This window comes from Eumetopias jubatus, unplaced genomic scaffold, assembly GCF_037043125.1.
Source record: "Eumetopias jubatus isolate StellerSeaLion01/CBP00866 unplaced genomic scaffold, mEumJub1_p1.0 scaffold_10, whole genome shotgun sequence".
In the NCBI taxonomy this organism is placed as follows: domain Eukaryota; kingdom Metazoa; phylum Chordata; class Mammalia; order Carnivora; family Otariidae; genus Eumetopias; species Eumetopias jubatus.
Window position 1 is genome coordinate 100154293 of NW_028274816.1, and position 14245 is coordinate 100168537.

Below are 14245 nucleotides of genomic sequence, written 5' to 3' on the forward strand. Positions count from 1 at the left end.
CAAGGTGGAAAAGGAGAGAAGGAAGCCGACTTTGATAATTCTCAGGTTATCCGGTGACCTAGGACCGGCTGAGGCCCGTGGAGTGCTTCAGGCAGCCCTTCCACGGCTTTGGGAGGACAAGGTGCAGACATGGAGGCAGCGGCTGCAGACCGCAGGAAGGGGTTGGAGAAGGAGGGGGGGCTGCTGAATCAAGGAGTGGAGTTTTAGGGCAGAGGGAAGGAGATGGCAAATCCGATAAGGCATTTGACAAGGCTGGCTGGGGTAGACCGGAGAGCAGGGACGGTGACAGGAAGGACACAGCTCCCTCCGCAAGTCAGATGTGGGAAGGGGATGGAGAGCAGGGGGAGGCAGTGCCTGCACAGTCTTGAGTCAAGGTCATCTGCGGAGGAGCGGAAGGGGGTTCCAATAGTCAAGGGCCACTGAGGGCCACACGTGAGGGCCAGCACCCATCTGTCCGAGCTCAGGTCTCCTTCAGTCCCCTCTAAATTTATATCCTGGAGGCTGGAACGGAGACATGGATAGGGAGAGACAGCCCTGGGCCTTGGCCTGGCTGAGAGGTCATGTCCAAGGTCACAACCGTGGAGATGGGAGGGGAAGGCCAGCTGGCTGTGAGGTCCTGGGCAGATGGTGAGGAGGGTGTTGGCACTGGGTGTGTTGGTCTCTGAGCAGCCCAGGAGGATATCCCAGGGGTCTGAGAAAGGGGTGGGGGAAACTTCTTATCCAAAGTGGCGGTGTTGTGGGAGAGGGCCCCTAGCAGGAAAGCTCATTAGGGCAAAGGAGTTTCCTTGGCAGTGGGCTGTGGGCATGTCCCCTGTAGGCGACCGCTTGGCAGGCAGCAGAACCAAGTCGGTGACCAGAGGAGACAGGACAGATGCAGCCCCCGCCCCCCGCAGCCCTCAGGGGCTGGGCTGGGGAGGGTGGTGCCTGACATACGCTCTCCCGCTCGCAGGGGGCTCCCACCCTGCTGGCCACTTACTCTGCCCGTGTCTGCTGGGCCCATGGCCCTGCTCTGGGTCACTGGATGGGACATTGAGGCCTGACACACTGCACTCCAGCCCTATCCCTTTGCTATTTGTTATTAACAAATTTATTTACAGTTCCTGAACCAAGATTAATTGTGAAATTTAACAGGAATGGCATAAAAAGGCCAAACATGACCTCTATGAGGGTTGTACACACAGTTGCTCTATTTCCAAAGTAACAACTCAGGTCCTCACCCGCAGCTAGGCCCCCCTTTCTTCCTCCAAAATGAGCCACAGAATAGCACCAGGCTTCTTGTAGCTCCAACATTTAAAGAAACAAACACACAGAGGCAGAGAAGGGTGAGAACCACAGCACAAAATGCAATAAAAAAAAAAAAAAGTGGCCAGAGAATCGATAGCAAACCCATCTCTGTCTCCAGATTAATGGCTTGGCTAAAAGAAATGAGGGGAGGTCCTTGGGGAAGGAGGGAGGGAAGAGGGTGATGCAGAAGTTGGCAGGTCAACCGCTGACCCTGGAATAGCAGAAATGGGGGGGCAGCCAGGGAAGAGCGGGTGGGGGGGGTCTGACCATCCCCCGGACTCAGGGGAAAGGTCCGTTCAGTGCTGGGCTCCCACCAAACGCAGGGGCGAGGGAGCTCTGGGGGAGCTGCAGCCAGCCCCTCCTCTGCTTCATATGTTCCTGAGGATCTGTGTGCGTGAGCGTGGGGGGCTGGGGGAGGGACACACAGGCATTTCAGACAGCAGGGGAGCCACATGCTCCTGGGAAAGGAGGCTGGGGTGGGGGTGGGGAACACCGAAACCGGGCGCGGCAAGAGGCAAGTGCCTCCAGAGGTACAGGAAGCCGGGCCAGGGCTGCTGCGGGCGGCGGCTTCTTTGCAGCCCCTCCCTCTGCCCTTCCCCCCCCCCCCCCGCCCCCTGCCTCCTGGAGCGGGTGGGGCTGGCAGGGAGAAGCGCACCGTAGCCAGCCGCCCAGTCGGGACACGGCTGGAGGTAGGGGCAGAGAGCGGCCCCCCAGCCCAGACTCTCTTGGTACCCACCCCAAGACGCCGGCGAGTGGGTGGACAGGCTCTGTCGACCCCACAGAGCTCGGCCGTGACCACAGCTGTTCACCTGGACTTCAAAGGCCAGGCCCCGGGCTCTTCCGGCTCTGGCAGGGAGGCCTGAGGCGCTCCCCTCCCCGGCCACCCTCCGCAGAGGTAGCACTAGGATCTGTGTCTCTGGCCCTCAGGCTGGGGGCTGCTGCGGCCCCAGGGAACTCCTGGGACAGTCCTCTGTGGGTGCTGGGAGACGCAGGGGGGTGGGGGGGCAGGACCACTGGGAGCAGCCAGCTCCTCCACTGGCGGACTGGCCCTCGCAGGTCCCCCCGGGGCCCGCATGTCCTCTGCTGAGTGCAGGCGGGCTGACAGCTGGCCGGGAGCCAGCCGGCGCATGCTCAGACTCCTCAGATCCCGGGGGGCCATCCTCCCCCGGGCCAAGGGGGCTCTGCTGGCCTCTCCGTGGGCTGCCAGGGGAGGGGCTCTGGGACGGGGAGGAGGGAGGCCAAGGGCCTGTGCTCGCGGCCTGGAAGGGGAAGGCAGAGGACAGGCCTGCCACCGGTTGTCCTGGTGCCACAGGGGCTCCGGGCTCTCAGGACGAAGGACGAGGCCTGTGGCTGGGAGACCCCTGACCGCTTCTCGGGATTGCCACCGGGGAGCTGACCCTTCCGCTTGTGGCCAACAGGGGCCACGTCCAGGCCAGAGAATTCCGCAGAACCAGAGCGTGTCCGGAGGTACTGGTGTACAGGGCTCTCAGACCCTGGCGTCCCTGGGGGGTCTGCAATGACATCCGTTGAGCCCCCCAGCTCCTGGCAGTTTGCTACTGGTCCCGGCATCCGGCCAGCCCCCACGGGTTCGGCGGGTGGCTTCACACTGCCCTCCGAGCCGGCTTGCTCTGGGGCGCCCGGGGCCGGGAGCTCGTCTTCCTGTCTCATCCCCAGACACGCGGCCCGGGGTTGGGAGGGCTGGCCGGGAGGCAGAGTCTCAGGCCACAGAGGGTCACCATCGGAAGACGGGGAGCCCGGCTGCCTGTGGAGACAGACACCGCCAGTGGACCTCAGGGCTCAACTCCAGAGCAGGAGGCAAGTTGGGGTCTTCCCGGGCCGGGGCTGGGGGCGGGCGGGGGTGCGGCCCGCACGGTGCTACCCTCGCAGGTTTGGTGTGCTGAAGCGAGTGGCCCACTTTGGGGCTCGGCGGAAGGGCCGTTCTCGGGCTGCCCCTGCAGCGGTGGCCAGTGCTATCCGCCTCTCTTGGCTCTGTGGCCTGTGGTCAGGGCTGGCCGGAGGAACAGGTTAGAGGCTGTTCCATTTAATAACTTTGCAGCGGAGGCTGTGCCCTTTGGCGGCCGGAGAATGCAGCACCAAGCCTGGCTCCCCAAGCTGAGCCCAGGGAGCTAAGACTTGGCTTGAGAGGGGAAGCCACAGCTCCGTGGTGGGCAGCCGGGGAAGCTGGGCTCAGAGGAACCTGGGACTCTAGAGCACCCCTGCAGTCCTCTCTGGGGGTAACTTCTAGAAAGGCAGAGAGATCTTGCTCTTTACCCGTCTGAGAGGGACCCAGGAACCCCCCTCTCTACTTCCAGAAGGCCACACAGGCACACCACCAGGGACCTGCCAGGAGCAGCAACTGCTCAACTGTGCCCCCCCACCCCCACAAACCATGGAAGCAGCCGCGTGCTGGTTGGGGGCCCAGTCCCTGTCAGCTGGAGCCACAAATGGAGGGCTCCCAACACCCACCAAACCCTAAGAGAACCAGGACAGAAGCTGGTGGGAAAGAGAAAAGTGCCATAGCCTGGTCCCTGCTGTCACCAGCCTGAGGGCTCCTTCCCACTGAGAGCGGGCGGCAGCAGGAGGGCGAGGGTGGGTGGGACGCTCACCTGGGGAGGCCGGCCCAGGAGGGGGCGTCGGCAAAGCTGTGGCCAAGCTGGGCAATGACCCGATCGACTTCTGCGTACAGGTGGGCTTCTAGGGCGAAGCCCTGGTGCCGGGTGCTCTGGAGATGCTGCACGGGGTGAGAGGGGCACAGGGCATTAGACAAGAGCAGGGTGGGATGCGAGCAGGGTGGAGGTCGGGGGGCAAGGGTGCCATCAGAGCAGCCCGGGAGAAGCTGCTCGGCAGGGAGGGCTCACCGCGTGGAGCTCCTCAAAGGCCTCCTGGCAGCACTCACAGAAGCCCTTCCTCCTCCTGGGCAGGGTGCGGGTGGCCGATCGCAGGCTCGGCTCACGGTCCTTGGGTTCTCTGGGGAAAGCGCAGGGTAGGGGTGGGGGAAGCGATCAGGGCTGGGCCCTCAGCGGGGTGGACCAAGACAGCTGGGCAGGCCTACCCCCACTTGGGTGGCAGGAGAGGCAACAAGGAAGGTGAGAGCTCCCAGCGGGCACCCCATCCTGTCCCTGCCCCCACAGGGCAAAGCACAAGTGAGGCCCAGTGCCAGTGCCAGCAGGAACGCCTCCCAGGACAGTTGCAGCTCGAGCTCACACCCAAACTCACGTCCCTCTGCCCTGCACGAGGAGAGGGGCAAGGCCTCGGTGGCAGCGAGGGGCCTGTGCTGCTCCCACACTCCCCTCCCGACGGTTGCCTTCCCCAGGCTCAGGCGGTCTCCTCCCTCTTGCCGGCTTGCCCTCGGCACAGCTGCCACCTTCACCAAGGACTTGCCAGTCTCCTCAAACCTGACTTCTTAATTTCAGGCCCGTATTTTTAGCGGCTGCTTGGCTGTCTGAGCAAACTCAACAAAGTCCAAAATAGTCCCCTTTGAGGACTTTTCTGAGCATGATGCAAAATCCAGAAAACAGAAAAAAGCTGATAAATTCAACTACATGCAATCTAAGAAAAATGTATGCATGGCAGAAAATGTAAACAACAGACAAATCACAGATGGGGGTGGGGGGTATTTATAACTAATAACACAAAGAGAGGGCTCATTCCTGAGTATGTGGAGGGCTCTAAGCCCTCTTCACTAAGAAAAGCAAACAGTGGGGCGCCTGGGTGGCTCAGTCGTTAAGCATCTGCCTGCCTTCGGCTCAGGTCATGATCCCAGGGTCCTGGGATCGAGCCCCGCATCGGGCTCCCTGCTCAGCGGGAAGCCTGCTTCTCCCTCCCCCACTCCCCCTGCTTGTGTTCCCTCTCGCGCTGTGTCTCTCTCTGTCAAATAAATAAATAAAATCTTTAAAAAAAAAAGAAAAGAAAAGCAAACAGTGACTGAAAAGAAAAATGGACGATGGACATGAAGGTTCACACAGAAAGAGATTCAAATGATCAAACATACGAATGTACTTAACCTCATTCATAATGAGAAAAAATGACAATGCAAATCACACCAAGAGACAGTTTTTAACCTCGCAGGCTGGCAGAGGTTGGCATGCGGGACAGCCCAGGTTGGGGGGGGCAGCCGGGCGCGGGCCAGGGTGCGTGAGTGCACACAGGCATCACCCCCATGAGAAGCAATTTGGCCATATTTATCAACATTATAAATGCAGGAACCCTTCGACCCAGCACCTCCGCTTTTAGGAATTTATTCCACAAATTTACTGAGTAAGACTATTCACTGCAGCATTATTTATAACAGCAAAAGCCTGGAAACAATCTAAGTACCCATCAAGAAGAGACTAGTTAAAGAAAATACAGTAAGACCATATGATGGGGGCGCGTGGGTGGCTCAGTCGTTAAGCGTCTGCCTTTGGCTCAGGTCATGATCCCAGGGTCCTGGGATCGAGCCCCACATCGGGCTCCCTGCTCGGCGGGAAGCCTGCTTCTCCCTCTCCCACTCCCCCTGCCTGTGTTCCCTCTCTCGCTGTGTCTATCTCTGTCAAGTAAATAAAATCTTAAAAACAAAAAACAAAACAAAACAAAAAACACCATATGATGGAAGACCCTGAGTCCATAAAAGGAATGAGGATGCTTTCTAGGGACTAATAGGAAATTAATCTAGGATACATTAAGTGGAAAAGGCTAGATCCAGCTCAGCCAATGTTATCGTACTCTTTACAGAAGAGGAGTGAAGGATACATGATGTACTTCTGTCCACACACACAAACTATCTCTGGACAGACCCACAATCTGGAGATTGGTGGGTAGGTGTGGAATATAGACTTTCACTTTATTTTTTTTAAATAAGATTTTATTTATTCATTTAAAACAGAGAGAGAAAGAGAGAGAGAGCATGAGCAGGAGAAGCAGCAGAGGGAGAGGGAGAAGCAGACTTCCCGTGGAGCAGGGGACCCGACATGGGGCTTGATCCCAGGACCCAGAGATCATGACTTGAGTCAAAGGCAGATGCTTAACCATCTGAGCCACCCAGGTACCCCCAGACTTTTCATTTTAAATCCTCTGTAACTCTTGGGACACCTGAGTGGCTCAGTGGGTCGAGTGTCTGCCTTTGGCTCAGGTCATGATCCCAGGGTCCTGCGATCGAGTCCCACATTGGGCTCCTTGCTAGGCGGGGAGTCTGCTTCTCCCTCTGCCTATAGCTCCCCCTGCCTTGTGCTCTCTGACAAATAAATAAATAAAAATCTAAAAAACAAAACAAAAAACCCCAGAAAACCCCCCTCTCTAACTCTTTGATTTGGAACCAAAATATAATAATTTTTATTTATTTATTTATTTTTTTAAAGATTTTATTTATTTGAGAGAGAGAGAGAATGAGAGATAGAGAGCACAAGAGGGAAGAGGGTCAGAGGGAGAAGCAGACTCCCTGCTGAAGCCCGATGTGGGACTCGATCCCGGGACTCCAGGATCATGACCTGAGCTGAAGGCAGTCGCTTAACCAACTGAGCCACCCAGGCGCCCAAAATATAATAATTTTTAAATGAAAAAAAAAATTAAACATTTCCTCTCACAGATTTTCTCCATGCCCCCTCAACCAATTTTGCCCCCCGACCCTGGGCCACTCTTTCCCTATGTTCCTCCCATGCAGACACCAACGCTTCACCATCTTTCCCTCACCACCTCTGCTCCTCTGTAATCTGCAGCCATCCCAGGCCTGGCACCGCCTCCACCTCCTGGAAAGGTATGCAGGGCACCAGGCTGTCACTTCGGCTTGCTCATGCTCTCTGTCCGCTGGGGAGACCCACAGGCCCTCCTTGGCCCTGGGAACTCTCATGCTGGGAGTCTGCCTGTCCTGGTCTCCTGGTCTGTGGACTAACCCTGTGACGCAGAGGTTAGAAGAAGGTCCAAGAAGGCATCTGTCCGTCTCCCGAACCACATCCCTTCTGCATTCTGCTCGGGGAAGGTTCAAATTCTCACCCACAGAAAGGAAGAACAACCCTACAAGCCCACATGCCTACAAGCCACTCTGGGCCACACAATGCGGCACGTCCCTGGATTCCTTGCCCCCTAAGTTATTCCTGATGTTTAGCCCCAGAGGCCTCCAACTCTGACGTGCATAAAGGTCACCTGGGGAGCTGCTCACAAGAATGCAGTTTTGGGGGTTCCATCATCAGAGACTGTGGTTCTGTATGTGGGGTCTGAGAACCTGCATTTTTAATGGGAGCCGAGGGCACTCTGATGAAGATGGAGTGTAGTTCTGAGTTTCAGAAACCAGCCTATTGCCCTCTGGACACAAGTCAAATTACTTAGTAGAGATGGAGAACACCAAGTAAAACGGATGAAGACTCCTAGTATCTCTCTTCTCTGGGCGAAGTTCCCAGAACAGACTTTGCCTCAGGAGCGAACACATGGCCATTCCCAAATGGGACCAGCAGGCTCCCTGGGGGAAGGGCCCTGCCTGCTGCTGGCCCTTGGTACTCAGACCAGCAACACCCACCTGGTATGATGCGAGCTGCCTGGGGTCATCGCGGCCTCAAAGGGACTTGCATCTTTGGGTCCCAGAAAAGAAACTTCAGGAAAGGACTTAAATTGATGGTGGAAGGGACGAAACTTCCTGAAACACAGAGAACTTCCATTTTGAATACCGTGGGGGGCAGGGAGAGAGGAAGGGAGGCCTGCCCAACCCCCCAGAATCCCAGTCCTGATAAAGTGGCTTCTCCCCCACACAACTCTTCAGTTCTAAAACCAAGCCTTCCCCAGCCTTCCTGGTGAGACTGATATGCTCTCCCGGCTACTCATCAAGCCCGTTTACCCTCCCTGCCTTGTCTGAGCAAAGCGGAACATGTGGTATTAGCCCATTTGACAGAAGAGGAAATGAAGCCCAAAATGTTCTGTGACTTGCCCAAGGGCTCACGACTGGTAAGTGGTCGAGACCAGGCAACAAGCCAAATCTCCCGACTCCTGATCCATCTTTCCACTTTGCTTCCTGACCCTGACCACCTCTGAGGACTCTAGCCTGGCAGACCTAAATGGAGGAATGTTTAGACAAGAACAGTGACTTTCCTATTCTGCAAAGAGGAACGTCTTTGCTCTGGGCTGCTCCTCAGTACCACCCGAGAGGAGGTATTCTGAATGGAAGAGAGCAGCACAGTGAAGGTTCTGGATAGTCAGACCTATACTGAATGGTTCTGGTGGCTTGCCTCAAGTTGCTCATATTCAAGAGACTTCCAGAGCCCAGCGTGGTGACCTGGGGACCCCGAGCAAAGCCTGCTGCTGTAGCCGGGAGGCATGCCATGTTTGGCTGCAGCAGCCTGTGCTCAAGGGGGGAGTGAGGGCCATGAGTCTCTGGGGGCATGGGGAGGGGGCACGGTGAGAGCCCTGTGGCCTCGGGGTGGATTAATACATGCTTCTTGGGCCCTTAAGGAGAGGGAGGTGCCCTTCACAGCCCCGGTACCTCACTTTCTTCTCTTCAATGGTCTGTTTCTGCCCAGAAGACTGCACAGTTGAGGTTGGTAAGGTTATGGGGCTTCAAGAGAGCACGTAAACAAAAGCATAAGAAAGCTTGTCTCCACTCTTGCCTATGCTGCCAGGGGCGCCCCGACACGTGTCCACCCCCCCATAAGTGACGTGTGCCAGCCACATGCAGTGCGACACTGGGGCACTGGCGTGTGTACGAGCCATGACCACTGTGTTTAACTGGTAGTGAAGGGCTGGGGGAGAGGGCATGCACCCCCTCGTCCCACTGGAACTGGAGAAGAGAGTACCTATTATCTCCCTGCGTCCCCTCCACTCATTTCTGGGCCACCAAAGCCAACTCTCTCCTGTGTTCAGGCGCCAAGAAGGAAACCTAGGTCCACCTGGAGGGTAAGCAGGCATGCCAGGCTTCCGGCACTGGGCCTTTTAGCTGCCCTGCCTGAGGCTAAAGGACCCAGAAAACTCTGGTCCCAGGAGTCTCTGCTGGGTTCACATAGGCTTTTTCTTTAAAAACAAAACAAAACCCAAACCCAAAAGCAGCTTTTAATTTTGAGGTCATTACAGACTCACAGGTTTTTGAACTAGTCCTTATTGAAGAATCAGTGATAACCAAGGTGACTGACAGCTCATAGGTTATCACCCATGTGCCCCTCCTGCTCTAGAAAGAAGGGGCCCTACTGGGGGACAGACAGGCCAGAGTGGGGAGGACACCAGGCAGGACAGGCAGGACACCTGGATTCTGGCCTTGGGCTGAGCTTCATTGGCAACATGGCTGTATGCAAGTCCCTTAATTTCTCTGACCTCAGTTTCCCCACTAGGAAAAGGATGGGCTCTCCTCATGCCAGTCTTTCCCATGCCCTCACGAGATAACATGTGTCAGAAAAGTGTTTTGCATAGCCAAACAGAAAGGCTTCTGGTACAAGACAGTTGGACAAGGGAATCGCCAACACCAGCCCGAGCACCCTGGCTTCAGCCAAGATGACGGTACTAGCGCCGTCTGGGGCCAGCACAGACTCGGTAGTGAGGGTCAGTGTGCGCCCAGGGGGAAAGGACGAGCGATGAGCCTGGGTGGGACATGGGCGCTCTGAAAAGCAGAGCATTAAAAGGAGGTAATGCACACACAGGGTCACTAACCTCTGACTCATGACCAAGAGGAGGGCCAACTGTGCAATGCCACCTTCAGAGGCTCCTCCTGGTCTGTGGGAGACTTCTCCATGACAGGGGGAGAGAGCGGCTTCTGGGGAAGACGAAGGTGGAGGGCTGAGGGGCTCCATGACCCTCACATCAGCTTGGGGCCCCTGAGTGCCTGTCCTCCGTGCAGGCCTGGTGGGGCTTAGGGGAGAGAGAGGGGGCCCCCCACCACTCACCTGCTCTCATCTTCGATTTTGAGGAACGGTGCCTTCAGCCTGGCCACTGGAAAGGAAACGCGCACACATGAGCCATCTGTCAGCTCCGGTGCAGGGCCCGCACCACACGCACAGGAAACACTCAGAGAGGCGAGGCTCTGCCAAGGTCTAAGAGCCACGCAGAACCAGAGCCCATGCCACCCCAAGTGCGCCTTTCCGTTTGGCTGAGGTCAGGCACCCACCCCCATCTCCTCTGGCCTCTACCCGGGGTGAGAGAGGGAGGTCCCCTACTGGGGAGAGGCCACAGGGTGCCGTCCACCCCACAGCAGGACACAGGACCCTGCCGTGTGTGGGTTCTGGAGGCTGTCAGTCGAGGGTTAGAAACCTGCCCACAGGGCAGAACTCAGCCCCAGTTTGTTTCTGCTAAATGCCTTAGGTCCTTCCCTGACCTTCCCTCCTGCTGTCTCAGAATCCCGAGGGGCCTGAGAACACTCCCAGGCGGAACACTCCAGGAGGATCCTGGGTTTTTTGCGGGGAAGCAGGGAGGAAGAGAGCTGAAGAGTGTTTACGGATCATAGCAGGAGGGCAGTTAAAAAAAATATCAAAGGTGAAATCTGGATCCTGGATAACAGGGCAAAGGGCTGCTGGGAAGACGAATTTGCTCAGTTAATCAAGAAATTCATCCTCTATGAGCTAGTTATTCACACAGTTTGCAAAATCTCTTAGGTATTAAGAACCATTTCTACTTCCCACAGAAGGCCTGTCAGAAGGGCAGCCAAGGCAGGCTGGGAGCCTGGGCAGCCCCAGCAGCCCCTGGACATCCTCCCCACAACCCCCCGGCCCCCGGAGGCTGGCGCCTCCCCGCTCAGACCCGCTCACGGCTCCGCCAGCGCCCAAGCAAAAAGCAGCCTCGCTCCTCGCAAGGCATCAGCCCCCATTAATTACTTTTTGGGGGCGATTTCTTGTCTTTCTAATTAACTGAGACAGTGATTAAAACCAATTCCCCCACAGATTTCCTTGAATTTTGAACACGAGAGGTGCCAAGTGACTTTTCTTAGCTCCTGCTTGTGCAAGAATAAATGCCACTTAAAGAGCGTCTTTGGGAGAAACATCCAGGGGGAGAAACTCTCTTGCAGTCCAAGAGGGGCCGGGAGCTGGGCTGTCAATCTGCCGGTTTGTCAGTTTCGGGGAGTCTGGCATTTGGGAGAGTGGTAGGCAGCTGTCACACTGCCCACCCCAAACTGCTCCTGAATCACAGGAAAAGGAAGGCGAACTTCACTCAGTGCCCAGGAAGTGGCAGCGGCCGCATGGGCTCTTGGCACAAAGGAAAAGCTCCAGCCGGGCAGCTCTGGGCTTGCTCACGGATACCCTCCTCCCGCCCTCTCGTCTCTAAAGCTCAGGCCCTGCAAACACAACGGGGCAACACAACCTGGACTCGCTTCCTGCCGCAGAAAAGCGAGCAGATGCTGCCACAGAGGGAGCCGTGGGGAAGCGTTTAGGAGGGAGGGACTGCAATTAGATGAGCAGAGCTACCACACTGACCTTTCCGCATTCTTGACTCTGCTGGACACGTTCCCTAAATGGAAAGGGAAAATAGGTTAAGGATGCGAGGGAGCTAGAGGGTCGAGGAAGCAGGCCTGGGGAGGGGAGTCGCTGAGTCTGCCCCACTTTGCTTCCTGCGGTCGGCTGGGCCCTGAGCAAGGACAGACCCGACACAATGGCTCCCTCTGCCTCCCCAGGGACATGATGGGTGGTGAGCCCTGTGCGCACATCTCAGTGGCGGCTGACTTTATGGAGGGAACGCAGGGCACAGCGAAGAGCAAGAGCTCCAGGGCCCCCAGGCCTGGGTGCAGGCTGGCGCTGTGCCACCCAGGGTTTTAAGTGGCACCCACCTGCCTCGCTGATGTGGCCACGATGTACAGACAAATGCAAAGGGAAGAGGTAACAGACCTGACGCAGAGCAGGTGCCCAGGCACCTTGCATTTTCTAGGCACTGCTGCCGTTTCAGGTCAGCTTACAGGACAAGCGTGAAGAACACGCCTCTCGCTTTCCTGTGCCCTGTGTTATGTGTACTTGGACCCCGTTGGTCAAAACCAATGTTTAGGTCAAGGTCAAACAAAGCTAGTATTACAAACTAAATGGAAAAAAATAAGAAATCAGGTAGAGTTCGGGGAGGGGGCGTGACAGAGATCCAGGGGGTCCATGACTATTTGTACCCCTGGGCCCACAGAGGTTCTGGATTCTCCTCCAGGCCACACTCCCAGGGCCAACATGACCCAAAGAAGCTTTCCCTATCTCCTTGCATATCAGCAGACTGCACCCAGAACTCACTCTGGAAGACCCCTAAGTATCTACAAAATAGATTAAGTGAACAAAGCAAAGTAAAAATACCGTACGTTTGCGTAAAAGGGAGGAACTTCTGACCCATCTGCTCATATAAGCATGGACCCTGGGAGGGTACCTGAGAAACTGTTCATACCGCTTACCTCAGGGAGGGGGCTTGGTGGCTGGGGAAGAGAAGTTGCAGGGGAGAGAGACTTTCATTGTACAGCCTTTTGAATGGTGAACAATGCAAATCTAGTTAGCAGCAGCAGAACCCCAAAGGCTCCCAGAGCAGAGGGTGCGGAGCAAGGGGGCGCTGAAGCAGGGGGCTCCATCTGGTAGAGCGGTTCGCTCCCATGGTTGGTCCTGCTCCTGGGTGCCAGGCCCTCAGTGGACCTGGAAGGCTTAATCCTTCCTTAGATTCAGGCTGGGTGAAGACACTGTGGCTTGAAAAATCAGCCTGGGCTCTCTTGATGTGTGGTACACACAGTTCTAACTCCAGCAAAGGAAGGAAAAGCCAAATAAGAATTTGGAAGGTGACAGCTCTTTTAAACCGCAACATCCCCTGCCCCCACTGATGCAATCTGCAGGCTCATTCCTGGGCCAAGAGCTGTCCCAGAACGGCAGCCTGGCCAGCAGGCTGTGAACACTGCTGTTTTATCTAGGCCAGGACTACCCACAGGCAGTCCACAGCCCAGGCCACGGTGCATGCCTCAGTGGACCATGGGAGATTTGCAGGTAGCACAGGAGGAGAGGACAGGGCAATGAGAGGCTGTGGACATCAGGGCCATGCTGACGACGGAGAGGCTGCACTCCTCGTACTTTTTCCAGGATGGACAAGAAGATATGGCTCGCCTGGGTAGGGGATTTACCGAAGTTGTCACAGACTTCACCACTGCAGACTGTCCATTTCCCTTCAGTTCAGCAGGACGACCCACCTCTGGCTTCTTCTTTGGCCCTTGTTTCTTCACACACAGAGCATCAAGAGACAGCTGCTGCACGTGCATCAGCATTTCTGTGGAGGAAACAGAGGGCTGTGGCCAAAGGCTCCCACCCCTCCTCTCCCCAGCACGGCCCCTTCCTGGGGCTGGGGGCTCAACTTCTCGCAGGCCTGGCCCACTGGATCACACCAGCCTCGCCTGCCACCTTCTGGCTATGTGTCACCTCTGCACCTGCTGATAATAAAGAAAGGGCTGGGTCCTCTATCCCTGGAGAAGTACCTAAGCTGGCTTCACGCTATTTTGTGGCACTGAGTACAACTCTCAAACAGGAGCTGCCTTACGGCTCACAAGGGCTTTATGGTACCACTGAAGAGCTGCTCCCAAGGGGGGACACCAGCCATGTGATTTACTCAGACGCAGCCGTAGATGCAAGGCCCAGCAGGAGCTTCCCTAATACACAGGAAGGCAGGAAATTAGACCATATCAGAAATGGCTGATTTTCCAGTGATGACGGAGCCTCCCACATCCCAGACCAGGACCTTCCTGAGCACAGTTCTCAAATGCCCTGGCAGATCTCGGGCTGGATCTGGATCAGCCCCCTACAATGTTATTAGGAGAAAACCCTAGACTCAGAGTGGAGCTGGGTATGAGGGCCAGTTACTGCCGCCAATTCAGGACAGCTATTCTAATGTAAATTTATGACAACCTGCAAATAGGTGGTTACAGCGTGAGACAACCCTACATAAAAGAAAGAACATGAAAAAAAAAATTTTTTTAAAGATTTTATTTTTGGGGCACCTGGCTGGCTTGGTCAGTGGAGCATGCGACTCTTGATCTTGGAGTTGTAAGTTCAAGCCCCACACTGGGTGCAGAGATTTCTTAAAATAA

The 14245-nt window shown here is 56.1% G+C and overlaps 1 protein-coding gene across 2 annotated transcripts in view; it reads right to left on the reverse strand.

Annotated features, from left to right (window-relative positions):
* Window positions 1-2338: 2338 nt before the first annotated feature.
* Window positions 2339-14245, reverse strand: part of DBF4B (DBF4B-CDC7 kinase regulatory subunit) — a 31230-nt gene continuing 19323 nt past the window's right edge. The window contains exons 7-14 of one of the 2 annotated variants that reach the window (XM_028092826.2): window positions 13289-13431; window positions 12581-12601; window positions 11637-11670; window positions 10116-10161; window positions 7772-7888; window positions 4143-4251; window positions 3891-4015; window positions 2339-3046 (exon numbers count right to left, since the gene is read on the reverse strand). In XM_028092826.2, the coding sequence (XP_027948627.1) occupies window positions 2425-3046; window positions 3891-4015; window positions 4143-4251; window positions 7772-7888; window positions 10116-10161; window positions 11637-11670; window positions 12581-12601; window positions 13289-13431 (1217 nt within the window). In that variant the 3' untranslated portion in view covers window positions 2339-2424. The remainder of the gene's footprint in view (window positions 3047-3890; window positions 4016-4142; window positions 4252-7771; window positions 7889-10115; window positions 10162-11636; window positions 11671-12580; window positions 12602-13288; window positions 13432-14245) is intronic. The other variant, XM_088028237.1, reaches the window with a different exon arrangement.